Source organism: Sus scrofa, chromosome 6, assembly GCF_054392235.1.
Source record: "Sus scrofa isolate SSC_HxYL_T2T_F1_AM1 chromosome 6, Sscrofa_HxYL_maternal_Yorkshire_Landrace_v2.0, whole genome shotgun sequence".
NCBI classification, from domain to species: domain Eukaryota; kingdom Metazoa; phylum Chordata; class Mammalia; order Artiodactyla; family Suidae; genus Sus; species Sus scrofa.
Window position 1 is genome coordinate 52,944,620 of NC_139388.1, and position 18,530 is coordinate 52,963,149.

An 18,530-nucleotide genomic window follows, 5' to 3' on the forward strand; every position below is an offset into this window, starting at 1 on the left:
GGCTCATCGGCAGGAATTAGTCACTCGAAGGTGAAAGGAGGTTGCAGTAATTGCGAGGGTGTAGAGGGTGTAGCAATGAGTCCCACTGGCCCACAGAAAGGACACCAGAACCCCAGACTCGATCTGGACGGGCTGCAGGCGCCCTAAGTCCGCCCTCCCCAGTGGAGATGGGAGGGGCTACGCAAGGCTCGTCCCCTTACGTCACGTCCGGCAAGGCGGGGCTTCGGGGCTTTCCCTGGGAGGCGGGGGGAGAGTATCGGTTAACCCTTGTGTGGTTGGGCGCGCTGGAGCTCCGTGGGCCGGAACCTGCGAGTCTGGGCTCCCCAGCCACACCCCTCGCGGGATTTAAAGGGGCAGGAGGGGCCGAGTCCGTCAAAGCCCGAGCCGAGGGAGCGGGCATGAGGCGCTGCCCGTGCCGGGGAAGCCTGAGCGAGGTGCAGGCCGGGGCGCTGCCGGGGGCGGCCCGCATGGGACTGGCGGCGCCGCGAGGGGGGCGGCGGCGGCAGCCTGGGCAGCAGCGACCTGGGCCCGGCGCTGGAGGCCCGGCCGGGCCGCCGGAGCGAGGCGGGCCCCGGGCCGAGGCCGAGGGGTCCAACCTTCACACCAAGCCCGAGAGGGCCGGCCTCGGGCCTGAGTCGGGGACTGACGGACAGGCTGAGCCTGAAGCAGCTGGCTTAGGAGCGAAGACGGTGCGGCCCAGCCAAAAGACGGAGCCAGGCAGGTCCATCCTCCGGACACAACCAGCGCTGGAGACAGCCGGTGCCTGGACAGAGACTAGGACAGATGGCTTATGGACTGATGCACACAGCTTCGATCTCCAGCCTCAGCCAGAGAGGGCTCACCTCTGGAAACAGCCAGGGGTTGATGGGCCCTGGACAGACCTAGAAATACATGGGTCACAGATCCAGCCAGAGAGGGTCAAGCCCGGGACTGAAAACCTCAGGACCCACCAGAACAGGTCCAGCGTTGGGACTCAGCCAGAAGGGGCTCCTCGCTCAACAGAGCCAAGTGCCATTGGCTCTTGGAAAGAATTGTACACTGATGGCTCCAGGACACAGCAGGATACTGAAGACTCCTGGACAGAGCTGCATACTGATGGTTCCCAGATACAACAGGATAATGAAACAGCCTGGAAACAGCTTGGCACTGATGGTTTCCCAACACCACAAACTACTGATGGCTTCTGGACACAGTCTGGCACTGATGGTCCCCAGGCCCAAGATACTCATGGATCCCAGACAGAGCCTGGGACAGACTGCCTTGGGGAGGCCAACCAAGATGGCTCATTAGAGGAACCAGAACACGGGGAGCTGGTGACTCACCAGTACTCTCACCTGGAGTGTAGCCCCCTGACTCCCGTGCCCCGCCTCATCATCACTCCCGAAACCCCTGAGCCCGAGGCTCAGCCAGTGGGACCCCCCTCCCGGGTTGAGGGGGGCAGTGGTGGCTTCTCCTCCGCCTCCTCTTTCGACGAGTCTGAGGACGATGTGGTGGCCGGGGGTGGAGGTACCAGCGACCCTGAGGACAGGTCTGGGGTGAGTGGGACCCATCCTGCCCTTCAGCCACATCCCCACAGATCCCAGATTCCCCCTGCCTTTCCTTTGAAAAGTTCTCTGCAACTCCACCAGCTTTCGTCTCCAGGCACCCCTTCCATCCACTGACCTCTTCCCTCTGACAGCAGGGTCACTAACCCTCTCCAGGCACCCTCTCCCCCTTCCTAATTCTCTCCTTTCCCCCAGCCTACGCCTCCAGTCCTGGGGTGTAACATGGATGGCCACCAGCCGACTTCGTGGTACCCAGGAACCCCTGAAATTGTGTGTTTCCGTGTGTATACACACATTTTTGCAGCAAAGGTCTCTGACTTCTCTTGGACCCTCTGGACAGTCTGTGACCCCAAACTCTAAAGAGCACTAGTATAGGGAGACAGAAAGTGTGCACTTTCTACTCCACCTCGCTTAGTCTCGGGCCAGTAGCTGCTTGAAGGGGTCACCAGCCTTCACCACCTCTTAGTTCATTCACTTTTGTAGGGAGTGAGCTTCCAGCTTTTACCAGATTCTCAGCGGGCTGCGTGAACCCAAAGTGCTAGGGGACCCCATCCTCCCACTGCCTCGCGAGGGATCGTCCCATCTCCCCATTGCATTGCCCCCCAGCTCCCCAGGGTGCTCCTGCAGACTCTTGTTTACGTCCTCCACCCTCACCCCCAGCCTGGGTGCGGTTCCCCTCTGGTGAATCAGGACGACCGGCAAGGCAGGTTCAAGAAGGGCAGGTCAGAGCGGAGACAGGCGTGAGAGCCTCCCGTGGGGCAGATTGCTGGGTCCTCCCTTTGTCCCGGGGCCCCTGGCTGGAGTCTGTCCTGAGCCCCCCTCACCCCACATGCTTGCCCTAGGAACGCGCTCACACATGTGGCCGCAGATGTAAGAGACAGACCTGCCTCAACCTGCCTGTCCCGGAGCCCAGGTGCTGACCCTCTGGGGCCCTCTGCCATCTCTCTTCTCTCCACCTACTCCCTCAGCTCCTGGGCATCTCAGAACAGCCGAGCTGGAGTGAACGGAGAAACAAAAATAACCACGGTCACTTGCTGGTGCCCAGCCCTGTGCTAAAGCTCTTAGCTCATATTAACTCATTTTGTCTTCACAGCAGCCCGATGAGGTAGCTCCTATTATCCCCCTTTGATAGATGGGGAAACTGAGGCATGGAGACTTGACCAGAGTCTCAGATCTTGGAAGACACGGAGCTGAGATTCAAACCCTTACTGAAGAGCAGGCACTTTCCCCACATTAACTCATTGGGTCTTATCTCCATTTCACAGAGAGGAAACTGAGGCCTAGAGAGGTGAGGTCACCTGCTTAGAGGTGGCCAGGTCTGGTCCAGATTCTAACTCTGGCTGAGTTGAAAACCCAGTCATTTTAAGCCCTGCAGGGTGTGGATCCATCCCTGACTTGCCTTCCATCCCAGCCTCTGTCTCCAGTTTTTCCTCCTCTTTCCAGAATCTGCCTTCAGGGCACCACTCTTATTGAAAGCTCCCTGCTCCAGAGTCTTCTGTGGCTCCCGAGGGCCTTCCTGATAGCAATCAGGAATTCAGTCCTGTATTCAGAGCTTCCTGTCTCCAGGCTCCTTCTGACGTTCAGCTTCCCTTCTCCCCTCCTGACCCCTTCTGCAAGAAGCCGAAGTACACGCTGTTCCCCGAACACCCTGCTGCTGTCCTGCCTCCGCTCATTGCTCAAGCTGTTCCCACCGCTCAGAATACCCCTCGCTTCCTTCTCGCTTCATTTTGAAATCCCATCTGACCTTAAAGGCCCAGCTGCTTTCTTCCTCCTCTCCTTCCTTCTCACATCCATCCTGTCCTCTGAATCGGACAGCCGTCCCTGAGTCTCTGCTACGTCTTTGGCCCTAAGTGGCTTTGCTTGGAACACAGCAGTGACCCAGATACTGCCTGCATGGAGCTCCCAGGCCGGTGGAGGAGACAGACCCCTCACCAGACAGTGACAGCTCAGAGTGGTCAGGGCTGGGGGTGGGGGGGCGGGGGGGAAACTGGAGGGCTGTGGGAGTCCAGAAAAGGTGACTGGCAAGACCTGGGGTATCAGAGAGGGCTTCTTGGAGGAGGGGGTCATGTGAGTTGCAGCTGTAATGAAACCATTTCAGAAAGCCCAGGTTAACCATTAGATCTAAGAAAAGAAAGAGAAGAGAGAGGGTACTGACTCAACTTATGATTTTAAAAAGAAAAAGAAAAAAAGACAGGGAGTTCCTGTTGTGGCTCAGTGGGTTAAGAACTTGACTTTGTCTCTATGAGGATGCAGGTTCCGTTCCTGACCTTGTTCAGCGGGTTAAGGATCTGGCATTGCCGCAAGCTGCAGTCCTGGTTGCAGATTCAGCTTGGATCTGGTGTTGCAGTGGCTGTGGCTTAGGCCTCAGCTGCAGCTCAGATTCAACCCCTGGCCTGGGAACTTCCATGTACTGCAGGTGTGGCTGGTAAAAGAAAAGGAAAAAGGAAGACAGGTTCAATCAACTTCTTGCAACCCAAGCAACATTTTTGGAGCAGCAATTGTGTGTTAGGCCATGGCTGGGGACAGAGTTGTAACCAGGACAACCCCAGTCCCTGCCCTTAAAGCCTGTAGTCTAGCAGAGCTGTAGTGGATAAGCCCAGGGCAGTGGAGTCAGACCAGAGCTAGAACCTCAGCTCTGTGCTGTGTGATTTAGGCAAGTGAGTTCGCCCCTCTGAGTCTCTGTTTCCTCTTCTGTAACACAGTCCACAATCCTCCTGGGTTTGTATTTTTAGGATTAAGTAGGCTGTGGCACACTAAGCCTTTGTCATTGTGCCTGGAATGTTCCAGGTGCTTAGTAAACAGGAACCTTTATTCATCACCTCCTTTCCACCGGCTGGCAGCTGAAGAGGGGAGGGAATAGCCCTTCCTGCCTCTGTATGTCCTTCCCACCATCAGTTCCAATGTCCGATAGGTAGCTGGGCTCTAGGGGGTGGGAGAGAACGGGGCCTTGATCCCAGGGTTGAGGGAGATGAGCCCTTCAGCTTTTTTCTCTCCACTCTCTCAGTCCTGGCTAAGGTCCTGCTGTGTGCTTGGAGCGGAGCATGCGTGTGCGTGTGGGTGCGTGTGCAGTGAATCGGGCACTCGCCAGGTCTCAAGAAGCTCTTGGTTGAGTCAACGTGATATAACTAAATCTTTGTCTTCTGTTTGCTTCTCTGATTTTTTGTTGTGCGTTCCCTCTCCCTCCTTCTATCTCGCTCTCACTCTTGCTCTCTTTCTTTTTCTTTGATTTTTTGTTTCTTTCTTTTTTTTTTTTTTTTTTTTGTCTTTTTGCCATTTCTTGGGCCACTCCTGTGGCATATGGAGGTTCCCAGGCTAGGGGTCTAATCGGAGCTGTAGCCGCCGGCCTACGCCAGAGCCGCAGCAACTCGGGATCCAAGCCGCATCTGCGACCTACACCACAGCTCACGGCAACGCCAGATCCTTAACCCACTGAGCAAGGGCAGGGATCGAACCCACAACCTCATGGTTCTTAGTTGGATTCATTAACCACTGAGCCACGACGGGAACTCCCTCTTTCTTTTTCTTTCTTTGTCATTACTTTGTATCTGTGTCACCCTTTCTGTTTTTCTTTCTTTCTTTCTCGTCTAGTAATTGCGTGCCTATCTCTGTGTCAGTCGGAAGAGGTCAGGATTTGATGTCATAAGAAACAACCCCCCAAGCTCAGTGTCTTGGAGCAACAAAGGATAGTTTGGGTTCATACTTCACATTGACCTTGGGTCAGTGTGGATGGGGAGGCCCTGCACCATGCTGTCTTCACTGAGCCTCTTTCTCTTCCCACAGCCTGCCACCCCTCGATGATAGAGAAAAGAGCAGGGAGAGTCACTTGTTGGCTTTAAGGCCTAAAGTGACACGTCTGCTCACATCTCATTGGCCAAAGCTAAGTTCAAGAGGGCAGGGTTGGGAGTTCCCACTGTGGTTCAGCAGAAACAAATCCAGCTAGTATCCATGAGGATGTGGGTTCAGTCCTTGGCCTTGCTCAGTGGCTCGGGGATCCAGTGTTGCCGTGAGTTGTGGTGTAGGTCGCAGATGCAGCTCGGATCCCACGTTGCTGTGGCTGTGGTGTAGACCAGCAGTGACAACTCTGATTTGATCCCTAGCCTGGGAACCTTCCTATGTCGCGGGTGCAGCACTAAGAGCAAAGGGAAAAAAAAAAAAAGCAAAGAACGAGGGCAGGATTGTCCCTGGAAGGGGGATGGGCTGGAGCTGTTTGGTGAGCAGCTGTCATGATTGCTGCAGTCCCCATCTTTGTCCCTATCTCTCTGTCTCTGTCATCAGTCTCTGCTTCTGTCTCCTGTGGTTCAGCCTCCATCCATCGCCGCCTGCCTCTGTCATTTTCCCTGGAAGGTCTGACCTCATTCAGGGACAGCAGCCTCCACGTTTTGGGGTGTGTCTGTCAAGGGGAGGACTTGGGGGTTGCTGGGGACGGCAGCAAACCTTGCCCATCTTTACTCCTTGGAGAGGGACAAAAGACACAGCAACAAAGTGATAACAGACCCGAGACACATGAACAGAGGCTCTTCTCTGCCTTTGCTGAGGCCTTTGGGGAGCTTGTGTCTGCTGAAGGAAGTGGGCTCCGCTCACCCCAACAAGCTGGGGACCAGTGAGCCCGGGAAGCCCCCTGGTCCTGGAAGGACCCCCAGGTCCCTCTGGCTTCCCTCCCTTGGCAGCCACCCCATCTCCCTCCATCCTTGGCCTCGGACCTGACCCTACCCTCTCTGCCCCACAGAACAAACCATGGAGGAAGCTGAAGACCGTGCTGAAGTCTTCGCCCTTCGTGGTCTCCTTCCGCAAACACTACCCTTGGGTCCAGTTGTCTGGACACTCCGGTGAGAGCAGGGGGAGAAGGGGGGCGGAGGCCTGGCAGGGCGGCCCAGAGATGCCTGCGCTGGCGAAGGGCTTGCTCTTGGTCCTTGAGTTTCCCCATCTGTCGAACGCGCTTGCTGACAGCCTGCAGCTCACGCGGCTGGTATGGGACGTGCTTAGGCCCGGGCCAGGCCATTCCAATATCCAGGCGGAGGGCTGGTCCCTGTTATCCCCATGTCGCGGGGAGGGGGGCACATCTTAATCCATGAGGGTGGAAGAGCCAGGGCTCAGACCCTCATTCTGCTCTTTATTTGTGGATGGCGCCATCGGGCAAGTTCTTTCTCTCGCTGGGCCTCAGTAACCTCATCTGTAATATGAGATCATCATACCTTCCTTGGAGGGTAAACCAAAGGGCTAAATAAAACTGTATATCAAGTGGAGTTCCCTTTGTGGCTCAGTGGTTAAGGAACCCGACTAGGATCCATGAGGATGCGAGTTGGATCCCTGGCCTTGCTCAGTGGGTTAAGGACCCGGTGTTGCTGTGAGCTATGGTGTAGGTCACAGACTCGGCTCAGATCCTGAGTTGCTGTGACAGTGGCATAGGCTGGCAGCTGCAGCTCCGATTGGACCCCTAGCCGGGGAACCTCCATATGCTGCAGATGCGGCCCTAAAAAAGACAAAAAAAAAAAGTGTATCAAGAGTTCCTCTTGTGGCTCAGTGGGTTTAGGACCTGATGTCTCTGTGAGGATGTGGGTTAGATCCCTGGCCTTGCAGCTCTGATTCGACCCCAGGCCAGGAACTTCCATATGCTTCGGGTGCAGCCCTAAAAAGAACAATGTAATCCGAGATTGAGAGATAGGCCCCTCATAAATGGCAGTTACCAGTCTCTGTCCTTGCACTGTGTCCAGAGCAGAGTAGGCCCCTAATAAAGAGCAGTTATAGGAGTTAATTGTGGCGCAGTGGTTAACAATCTGACTAGGAACCATGAGGTTTCTTGTTCAATCCCTGGCCTTGCTCAGTGGATTAAGGATCCGGCGTTGCCGTGAGCTGTGGTGTAGGTTGAAGACACGGCTCGGGTCCCGCGTTGCAGTGGCTCTGGCATAGGCTGGCAGCTATAGCTCCAATTCGACCCCTAGCCTGGGAGCCTCCATATGCCGCGGGAGCGGCCCAAAAAATGGCAAAAAAAAAAAAAAAAAAAAAGCAGTTATAATGATGTTTCCCCAGGACATAGCACAATGTCTTTAGCACATAGTAGCACAACCTAGTACGCAGCATTTTTGGTGAAGGGCTAGGTTATAGATATAACTACTGAATGCTGTTGTTGCAGCGCAAAAGCAGCCGTAGATAATAATACATAAAGGTGAGCTTGTCTGGGTTCCAAAAATACTTTGTTTATATTAACAGCCAGTGGGCTGGAGTAGAGAAACTGTACCCACCAGCAAAAGGAGGCAGGAAGGGAACTTACCTGCCTGTTCGACCTTAGATCTGAGTCAGAGAAAGGCAAAGCCCCTGCCAAAACTGTAAACACAGGTCTGCCATCTGTATGTATTTTAGTTACTATTGCTGAGTTTAACAAAATCAACAATGGAAAACTCAAAACTTAGTGGTGGTTTAAAAAAAAATAACCTAGTGGAATAAAACAACTATTTTTATTGTACTCATGGGTTAGAAATTCATACAGGGCCTGGCAGGAGTGGCTTGTTGCTGCTCTGAGGTAGTTGGAAAGTCAGCTAGGACAACTCAAAGGCTGCAAGTTCATTCATTCACATGCCTGGCAGTTGCTGGGGGCTATTGCCTGGTTCTCAGCTGGGACTGCCCACTGGAAAGCCTGTCTGCACGTCTCCGTGTAGCTGCTTGGGCTTCCCTCACAGCATGGTGGCCTCAGAATAGTCAGATTTCTTACATGGTAACTCAGGACGGCAAAGGCAAGTGGCTCTGCCAACAAAGTGGAAGCTGCTTCGGAATTCCTGTTGTGGTGCAGGGGAAACAAATCCAACTAGGAACCATGAGGTTTCGGGTTTGATCCCTGGCCTCACCCAGTGGCTTAAGGATCTGGCATTGCCATGAGTTGTGGTGTAGGTCGCAGATGTGGCTTAGATCTGGTGTTGCTGTGGCTCTGGTGTAGGCTGGCAGCTGTAGCTCCGATTTGTTCCCTAGCCTGGGAACCTCCATATGCTGGGGATGCGGCCCTAAAAAAGCAAAAAAAAAAAAGTGGAAGCTGCTTCTCCTTTTACGGCTTAAGCTCTGAACTCACAGTGGTGCTTCTGCCATAAGTCCTCTCAGATTCCAGGGGAGAAGAATTAGATTCCACTTCCTGATGGGAGTGTTAAAATTCTAGCCGAGTATGTGGGATGGGAGCTTCTGTGGGAACCGTCTTTTGAAAATAGAATCTGGGAGTTCCTGTCATGGCTTAGTGGTTAACGAATCCAACTAGGAAACATGAGGTTGCAGGTTCAATCCCTGGCCTTGCTCAGTGGGTTAAGGATCCGGCATTGCTGTGAGCTGTGGTGTAGGTCGCAGATACGGCTCGGATCCTGTGTTGCTGTGGCTGTGGTGTAGGCCGGTGGCTGCAGCTCTGATTAGACCCCCAGCCTGGGAACTTCCATATGCCGTGGGAGTGGCCCTAGAAATGGAAAAAAAAAAAAAAAAAAAAAAAAGACAAAAGAAAAAATTAAAAAAGGAAAATAGAATCTGAAAAGACAGTATGCCTCAATAAGAATTTGTAATTCTAATCAACATTATCTGCATGGCTCAGGAAATGTGAGATTTGTAAATTAACTTAAAAAAAAACAAGGCCCTGGTTGTTAGCACGCTGGGATTCTAGGCAGGAGCAAATGCAAATCTACTCTGTAGAGTCATGCTCTTGACTCAGAGCTCACAAAAATTCCCACAGCCAATTATGAGCTCATAATCTAAAATTACAAAACAAATGAGAACACAGGGTGCTCTGAACAGGACTCTGTTTATTTTATGTTATTATTATTATTATTATTTTGCTTTTTAGGGCTGCACTTGTGGCATACGGAGGTTCCCAGGCTAGGGGTCCAATCGAAGCTGCAGCTGCTGGCCTACACCACAGCCACAGCAATGCAGGATCCAAGCTGCGTCTGCGACCCACCCCACAGCTCATGGCAAGTCCGGATCCTTAACCCACTGAGCGAGTCCAGGGATTGAACCCAAAACCTCGTGGTGCCTCATTGGATTCATTTCTGCTGCACCACGACAGGAACTCCTGGACTCTGTTTAAACAAGATGCAGACACAGGCCCTTCCTTCACCACCCCTGGCCAAAATTTTGAGTGTTGCAGGGAAGGAGATAAAGTACTGCAGAAGTGTCTGGCCAGACGATGGCGGCCGGGGTCTGACCCCTGAGGAAATGGGGGGATTCTCTTGCTCAAGCAGTTTCTGACCCTCTCTTGACTGCTGCTCCTAGGGAACTTCCAAGCAGGAGAGGATGGTTGGATTCTAAAGCGTTTCTGTCAGTGTGAGCAGCGAAGCCTGGAGCAGCTGATGCGGGACCCCTTGCGGCCTTTCGTACCAGCCTACTACGGCATGGTGCAGCGGGATGGCCAGGCCTTCAACCAGATGGAAGACCTCCTAGCGGACTTTGAGAGCCCCTCCATCATGGACTGCAAGATGGGCAGCAGGTCAGTTCCGGGCCAGCCACGGTGGAGGGTCAGGGCGAACTTTTCTGTTTTTGGCTGTGCCATGGCATGTGGAAGTGCCCAGGCCAGGGATCGAACCTGCACCACAGCAGTTCCCTAGTCTGGAAACTTCCATATGCCACAGGTGTGGCCCTAAAAAGCTAAAAAAAAAAAAAAAAAAAAAAAAAAAAAAAAAGTTGAGCATTGATTGGCCACTCAGAAATCTTTTGAAAAGTGCCCATTTTAGGAGTTCCTGTCGTTGCTCAGTGGAAACAAATCTGACCAGTATCCATGAGGACACAGGTTCAATCCCTGGATCCCTGGCCTTGTTCAGTAATTTAAGGATCCAGCATTGCTGTGAGCTGTGATGTAGGTCTCAGACACAGCTTGGATCTGGTGTTGCTGTGGCTGTGGTGTAGGCTGGCAGCTACAGCTCCGATTTGACTCCTAGCCTGGGAAACTCCATATGCCTCAGGTGTAGCCCTAAAAAGGCAAAAATAAAAAAGAAAGAAAGAAAGGAAGGAAGGAAGGAAGGAAGGAAGGAAGGAAGGAAGGAAGGAAGAAAGAAAGAAAAGTGCCCATTTTAATGTTTCTGGCAACACCAGACCCTTATCCCACTGAGCAAGGCCAGGGATCAAGCCCACCTTCTTATGGATTTGGGTTTGTTTCCACTGAGCCATAATGGGAACTCCTGGGCTGCCCTTTTGTTAAAAAGATTAGTAATTCTTGGGATTTCCGTTGTGATGCAGTGGGTTAAGGATCCAGCTTTGTCACTGCAACAGCTCAGATCATTGCTGTAGTGCAGGTTTGATCCCTGGCCTGGGAACTTCCACATGCTATGGGTATGGCTAAAAAAAAAAAAAAGAAGAAAAAACGAAAAAGACTTGTAATTCTTTAAGTATTCTAGATACAAGTCCTTTGCTGGAAATGCACACATATATTCTCCAACTCTCCCATTTCACTCTCTTAAGAATGTCTTTTGATAAACAGACGTACCTACTTCAGGACAGTTTGTCAATTTTTTCCATCATGGTTAATAGCTTTGTATTTAAGAAATCTGCCTACTCCAAGAGCCTCTCCTACGATTTCTTCCACAACTTTTAACATTCACGTTTAGATCTGCATCAATCAAGAATTCAGTTTTATATAAGGCGTGAGGTAGGGATCGAGGTGGTTTTTCCCTCCGTCTATCCACTCAGCATCACTTATTGAAAAGACTTCCTTTCCCCACTGAACTTCAGTGCGTTCTCTATCATAAACTGGGCGAACGTACATGTGTGTGTGTCAGTTTGTGGACTCTGTTCTGGTCCATTGATCTATTTGTCTATTCCTGTGCCATGCTGTCGTTTTATAACATGCCCTGCTATCAGGGAGTATCCGTCCTCCAGCTTTGTTCTTCATAATTTCCTTTGCTACACCCTGTGTCTCCCAGGACCTACCTGGAGGAGGAGCTGGCGAAGGCACGAGAACGGCCCCGGCCTCGGAAGGACATGTATGAGAAGATGGTGGCTGTGGACCCCGGGGCCCCCACCCCCGAGGAACATGCCCAGGGTGCAGTCACCAAGCCCCGCTACATGCAGTGGAGGGAGACCATGAGCTCCACCTCCACCCTGGGCTTCCGGATCGAGGGCATCAAGGTGAGGGCCAGGAGCTGCTAGCCTGTTTCTAGAGGGCTAAGACCCAGAGCGTCCCAGGGAACCGGGCTGTCAGAGGGCGCTGGAAAGAAGCAAGATCTCAAGAGTGAGCAGGAGACTTCGGAGGATGGAAAGACGGGCAGGCGGGGCCCTGCTTCTCTCTCACGCCCAAGTCTATCAGAAACCACGCTGTGTGTTTCTGTCTGCCTGAGCAGCTCCTGATTTCTTTGCCTGTCCCCAGGGCCCCCCCAAAGCCCCATCCTAGTCCCGCCCTGACTTCTCCTCCCTCAGCCTCCCTGGACTCCCAGGCCCTGGTCCTCACCCCCTCTGATTCATCATCCAACACAGCAGCTAGGGAGGCTTTTTCCTCCTCATAGAGAACACTTTTTCTCTTTTCTTCTTTTTCATCTTTCTTTTTTTTCTTTCTTTCTTTTTTTTTTTTTTTTTTTTGTAAATTAAATCTAATTGTTTGAATGGCTCTTCAACTTAAAATGTCAAAATAACAGTATAGGTGTTCTCTTGTGGCACAGCAGGTTAAAGATCTTGTACAGTCACCGCAGTGGCACAGGTTGTTGCGGTGGCGTGGGTTCTATCCATGGCCCCGGAACTTCCACATGCCATGGGTGAGGCCAAAAAAAAAAAAAAAATATATATATATATATATATATATATATATATATATATATATATATATATATAAAATAAAAAGGTATATAGGAGAAATCTCTCTCCCAGCCTTGTTACTGTCCTTCCCATTCTGTCCCTCCATCCCCCCCTTCTTTATCAATTTCTTATATTTCTTCCTGTCTATACAAACAAATGCAGTTGTATATCCTAAATTTTCCTCTCTTTCTTACAAAAGGTGGCATAGTCCTGGAGAGTTTTCCGTATCATTTCATAGAGGGATGGGAGACTTCCTTTCTTCTCTTCTCTTTCTTCCTTCCTTCCTCCTTCTGTTGTTTCTTTCTTCCTTCCTTCCTTCCTTTCTTTTCTATGCTACAGTGCCCTATAGAGAGCACACTGAAGTACTTTTATTTCTTTGAAAGTGTCCCACTGTCTCCTGCCCCAGGACCTCTGCACATGCCGTTCCCTATGCCAGATCTGCTCTTCCCCTGGTTCACTGGCTCCCAGTCGTTTTCCTGTCTCCTTCCAAATTTCACTTCTTCCGGGAAGCCCTCCTTGATTTCCATCCTACAGGATCAGAGCCTTCTCCTTACCGTCTCCTCACTCCCTGTACTTCATCATTCTTATCTCCCTTTCTGATGATCTTATTCGACGTCTGTCTCCCTCATCGGACCATACCTGTCCTATCACCTCCATGTTACCAGTGACCCCATGGCACTGGGCACGGCATGGCAGATTGACTCAGGGAGCTTGTCTGTGCCTCTCGTGGACATAAAAAATAACATGAATCTCATTTACTGAGTGCTTACATACTGTGGGCCAGGCACTGTGCCATGTATTGACACACATCCTCTAATCCTTATACCAGTTTTAGAAGGTAGATGCTAATACAATTCCCACTTTCCAGATGAGGAAACCAAGGCTGAGGCAGGTGAAGCGACTCGCTGAAGTAGCTAGAAAGGAAGCTACACCTAGCTAGGAAGTAGCAGAGCCCTGAATCAAAGCCATATCCACCTCCCCCCAAAGCCCTCTTGGCTAGACGGGTCCAACCAGGGCGTTCAAGATTAGACTTGAAAGACTGGTTGTTCAGGAGGATGACTTGGGGCTGGGAAGGTGGGCTGGCTTCCCCTGAATAGCAGCTGCGGCTTGAGGCCAGTGGGTGGCCCCCAGAGGTGTCTGAGGCTACCTGGTGTTTGGCATGGGAACAAAAAGGCATGACACTGTTGGTCCTGCAGAAAGCCGATGGCACCTGCAACACCAACTTCAAGAAGACACAGAAGCTGGAGCAGGTGACAAAGGTGTTGGAGGACTTTGTGGATGGGAACTGCGAAATCCTGGTGAGCGGGACACCCATGCCCCCAAATTTAGCTCCTCACTGTTCCTCCCAAGTCAACGGTCTTTTCCTTTGGGCTGAAGTTGGCATTGCTCAACATTTGGCCAGCTGGCTGGTCTAGGAGGGCCATGCCCACTTGTCTGTTGGCTGCCTCGCTGTCGTGGCTCCTGGCTGGATCCAGCAGGCGAGCCTGGGCTTGTTCTCATGGTGGAAGTAGCAGGCCAGGAGAACAAGTGAGAAAGCAAGGCCTCTTGATGGCTGCACTCAGAAGGGCCAGGATCATTCCTGCCATGTTCTATTGGCCAAAGCCCGGATTCTAAATGGAAGTCTCCATCTCTTGGTGGGAGGAGCTGCTAGGAATTGTGGGTATTCCTATTATCTATCAACCCCAATGCGCCCAGCCCCTCACCCACCTCCCATTTCCCTGAGGCTCCCCTTATCCCATCCTGGCTGGGGTCTGCCCATTCCTTTGTGGGTGAGGGGTGAGGTCAGAGCTCCTGGTGAAGACCCTAAGCTAACCCAGAAACCCTCCCTCTCACACGCAGAGAAAGTACGTGGCACGCCTAGAAGAACTTCGTGAAACTCTGGAGAGCTCCCCCTTCTTCAAGACCCACGAGGTGCGAGCCCCGGCCACCATGGGAACAGAGGGCCCTGTGGGTGTGTGTGGGGGTGTCGGAGTCCATCAGGAGAAACCGCCTGCAGGGTCAGAGGCCAAAGCTATAAAAGGAGGTCCCGAGTTTGGGGTTTGCTTCTTTTGGGGATGGTTGCTTCTTTAGGGGTAGGCAGCACGAGGGACTTAGGAGAGTAGACTCCAGCTAGGTGGCCTGGGGGCGAAGGCTGCCTCTGCCTTGACCCTGGGCATGTGACCTCCCCTCTCGGGCCTCAGTTTCCTCCCAACCTTCCTTGCAGAGCCCATTTCGGAGTATAGACGTGCACTAAACTCCTGGCTCTTGTGATTATTTTATAACCCTATTTATTTACAATTATTGTTCCCTGCGTCTCTTGTTTGGTGGCTCTCCCCTTCCCCTTTCCTCTCCTTTCTGCAGCCTGGGTCTCTTTGGAAACATTCCTCTTCTCAGAAAGTCTGTGAAGGGGTGGTGTTTCCTAGCTCTTCCACCTCCCCCCCCTAGAGCCCCGCCCCCTCTGGAGCCCCGCCTCCCCTAGAGCTCCGCCTTCTCTTCTCTTGGTATCACCGACTAGAGAAAAGAGCACCGACTTGGGAGTCAGGCTGGCTTGTGTTGTTCGGATCCCAGGCTTCTGACCCTGGGCAGGGGCTCCACAGGCCTATCTCTTGCCCTCTAGGACGGGGTCACAGTGGCACCTGCCTCGTGGATGTGATGAAGGTTAAGTGGGTTAATAGCCTCAAAGCCCAGCTCACAGTAAGCCCTCCATATGTGCCAGCTTTTCCTGTCACATTTGTTTTTGGTTTTGCTTTTTAGGGCCACCACCTGTGGCAAATGGAAGTTCCCAGGTTAGGGGTCGAATCGGAGCTGCAGCTGTCGGCCTACGCCACAGCCACAGCAACACGGGCTCCAAGCCATATGTGTCTGCAACCTACACCACAGCTCAGGGCAACACTGGATCCGTAACCCACTGAGCGAGGTCAGGGATCAAACCTGCATCGTCATGGATCCTAGCTGGATTCGTTACTGCTGAGCCATAAAGGGAACTCCTACTGTTACATTTGTTACCACCAAACATCACCCTCCGTCCTTGTTACTGCCTTCGGGCTTTATTTACAAGCAAGTCACAAAGAGGGGGCCTGGGGAACCCCATCTTTCCTGTCCTTGTGTTTGATTTCACCTCCCTGGTGACTTAACATTTTAAAAAATGAGTTGCCAACATTTAAAATGTGAGAGTTCGCACCAAAATCAGAATTTCCAGTTTCCCTTGGCACCGTAGGAGATGTGGCAACACTGGGCCTCTGGGGCATATGCCAGAGCCACCCAGAATTGGGTGGCATCTTCCTCTTCTGACAGCCGCCTGCTCGCCTGCCCTGAGAGCGGTGATGTTTGAAACCCGACTAGAAAAAGGGAGGGACTTGTAGACCTGGAGTCAGGTGAGAGGAAGGAATCCTGAATTAAAGACACAGAAGAAACCAGCTATAATGGGAAAAAAAAAATCAATTAAAAAACCCCCTCAAACCCCCCCCCCCCAAAACACAGGAATTCCCGCTGTGGCACAGTGGGATTCTCCACATCTTGGGACGGCAGGTTCGATCCCTGGCCTGGCACAGTGGGTTAAGGATCTGGTGTTGCCGCAGCTGCAGCTTAGTTCCCAGCTCAGCTCAGATCTGATCCCTGGCTGGGAACTCCATATGCCACAGGGCAGCCAAAAACAGAAGTTCTCACTGTGGCTCAGCAGGTTAAGAACCCAACTAGTATCCATGAGGATGCACGTTCAATCCCCAGCCTGCCTCAGCCGGTTAAGGATCTGGCGTGGCTGTGGCTGTGGTGAAGGCTGGCAGCTACAGCTCTGATTCGACCCCTCGCGTGGGAACCTCCATATGCCGCAGGTGGGGCCCTAAAAAGGAAAAAAAAACCCACAGTATGTACCGAGGGCTGACTGTGTGCCGAGCATCTTAAGACACCTTATGAGCCGTGGATCATGGAGTGTGCTGCAGTGACCCTAGGCGCAGGGGCCGTCACCATCATCCCTGTTCTGCAGCTGAGGAGAGGCCCAGAGGAAGGAAGCCACGTGCCTGGGGTCACCAGCTGCAATCCCCTGAGGCTGAGCAGTTGCTGCCCCATCCACAGGGGAGGCACTGTCCACGTCCTTTAATCCTTGCCAGCCTCCTCTGACCCATTCAGGATCTTGCAGGCATTTGAGTTTGTACCCTAGCTTCAAAAAAGGATACCGATGCACATTGCGGTGCATTTGTTTATACAGGCAACTCTTCTAAGAGCTTTATATGGATGAATTCATAATATAATATGCTCAGGGAGTTCCTGTCGCGGTGCAGTGGTTAACGAATCTGACTAGGAACCATGAGGTTGCAGGTTCGATCCCTGGCCTCTCTCAGTGGGTTAAGAATCCGGCGTTGCCATGAGCTGTGGTGTAGGTAGCAGATGAGGCTTGGATCCCGCGTGGCTGTGGCTCTGGTGTAGGCCAGTGGCTACAGCTCCGATTCGACCCCTAGCCTGGGAACCTCCATATGCTGTGGGAGCGGCCCTAGAAAGAAGACCAAAAAAAAAAAACAAAACATGCTCAGCAGCCTTTGAGGTAACTGGAACTCTTATTCCACGATTCCCACTTTGTATATGAGGACACAGAGATAAGGAGAGGTTAAGTCCCCTGCCCAAGGCCAGACTGCCAGTAAGTGGCAGAGCTAGGACTTGAACGCAGGCAGCCCAGCTCCAAAGTTCATGCTGTCAGCCCCCTGTTCAGCTGCCTGATGGCTCAGAGACCTTGGCTGGCGCCTGGCCCTCCCTCTAACCTCCTGCCTCTCCCTCTGCAGGTGGTAGGCAGCTCCCTCCTCTTTGTGCACGACCACACCGGCCTGGCCAAAGTCTGGATGATCGACTTCGGCAAGACCGTGGCCCTACCCGACCACCAGACCCTCAACCACCGGCTGCCCTGGGCCGAGGGCAACCGAGAGGATGGCTACCTCTGGGGCCTGGACAACATGATTCGCCTCCTCCAGGGCCTGGCCCAGAGCTGACCCGCTCGCCACTGCCTGGTGTATTTATCGGATAGTGCCCGCCTGGCTGGAGGGGCCCCAAGATGCCTGGGGGCCTGAGGTTGGCTGTGGAGGACCGAAGTCCAGGGATGGGAGAGGCTGTGTCGTGCATCACGCAGAACCAGTGTGGAAGATCGGAGGGCCTGGGCGGTCAGGTAGCACCTGCCCTCTGGTGCTGTGGGGCTTGTTGAGAAGCAGCGGACATCGCTGGCTCCTCTGACCAGCCGGGAAGGCTTCGGCGGGCTACAGGGGCCACACTAAACCTCGCACCCTGAAAGAACACAGTGCAGATGCTGCAGGGGACAGCCGTGACCTTGTGCGGCCACCGCATGAATGACTGTAATTGCAGCCTCCCCGTCGGCCCCTCCCTCTGCAAGCCGGCTCCTCGCGGCCTGGAGAGCCAGAACTCCGTGGTGAACAAATGCAGGTGGCCCTGGACCCCGTCCGCCCGCCTGGGCGTTACAGTCTCATCTCTTCAGCTCGGGGGCCCTCCAAGCCGATGAGGTTCTGAGGCCGAGGACCCGGGACTGGCCTGAGAGCTGCCGCTGCTGGGCGGGGCCCGGTGCCCCCGTCCTGCTCACCCTTGGCCCCCTGGTCCCTCCCTGCTCCTGGGAGGACGCCGCTGATCCCCTGCCGCCCCCAACTGCAGCCCCGTCCCAAAGCGGCACTGTGACCAGCACAACCTCGTGCCACAGGCACCACTTAGGCCTCCACCTCGTGACGTCTTCCCTCTCCCTTTACCCTTTTCTGTCTCCTTCCTGCGAGCCGACCGCGGTGGCTGGAAGGGCTTTCAGACGGAAAAGGGAAAAGCAGGCTCGGGAGTCAGCTGCCCGCCTCGGGAGGTCCCCCTCCCTGGCCTCTGCTGTGAAAAGGCTCCGCTTAGGCCTGCCCTGCAGGTGCGTGGGGCTGCCGGCCGAGGCCCCGGGCAGGCCACCTGGTCCACACCAAAGATCCCAGCACCCTGAGGTGCGGCGGACACCCCCTCCCCGACTTTGGGTTGCTGGCCCACAAAGCTGGGCTCTGGGAGGACAGCCTCCCCGCCCCCACCCTTCAGCCAAAGCTCCAGCAAGGTCTTCCAGGGCGGAGGGGTGCCCTTCCCTACTGACCGTCTTTCTACTTATTTATACGCGAGAGGTAGTCGTTAGATGGGGCAGCTCTGCGGAACCAGAGGCAAAACCACTTCACTGCCTTCCCCCATGACGACACCCCAATAAACAACACAGTCACCTTTGTGGAACCTTGCATCTGGGGTGTGTGGGCTCAAAGCTCA

The 18,530-nt window shown here is 53.3% G+C and overlaps 1 protein-coding gene across 1 annotated transcript; it reads left to right on the plus strand.

Annotated features, from left to right (window-relative positions):
• The first annotated feature begins 227 nt into the window (after window positions 1–227).
• Window positions 228–18,497, plus strand: ITPKC (inositol-trisphosphate 3-kinase C). Its single transcript, XM_003127148.6, has 7 exons — window positions 228–1,535; window positions 6,271–6,370; window positions 9,780–9,993; window positions 11,423–11,627; window positions 13,484–13,585; window positions 14,127–14,198; window positions 17,039–18,497. The coding sequence occupies exons 1-7, from the start codon at window positions 399–401 to the stop codon at window positions 17,240–17,242; spliced, it is 2,034 nt and encodes a 677-aa protein (XP_003127196.3). The 5' UTR covers window positions 228–398; the 3' UTR covers window positions 17,243–18,497.
• Window positions 18,498–18,530: the final 33 nt, after the last annotated feature.

Coding starts and splice junctions, on each gene's coding strand:
- ITPKC (XM_003127148.6), top strand. CDS start 399: ATGAGGCGCTGCCCGTGCCGGGGAAGCCTGAGCGAGGTGCAGGCCGGG. Junction 9,994..11,422: donor GACTGCAAGATGGGCAGCAG/GTCAGTTCCGGG, acceptor TGTGTCTCCCAG/GACCTACCTGGAGGAGGAGC. Junction 11,628..13,483: donor TCCGGATCGAGGGCATCAAG/GTGAGGGCCAGG, acceptor TTGGTCCTGCAG/AAAGCCGATGGCACCTGCAA.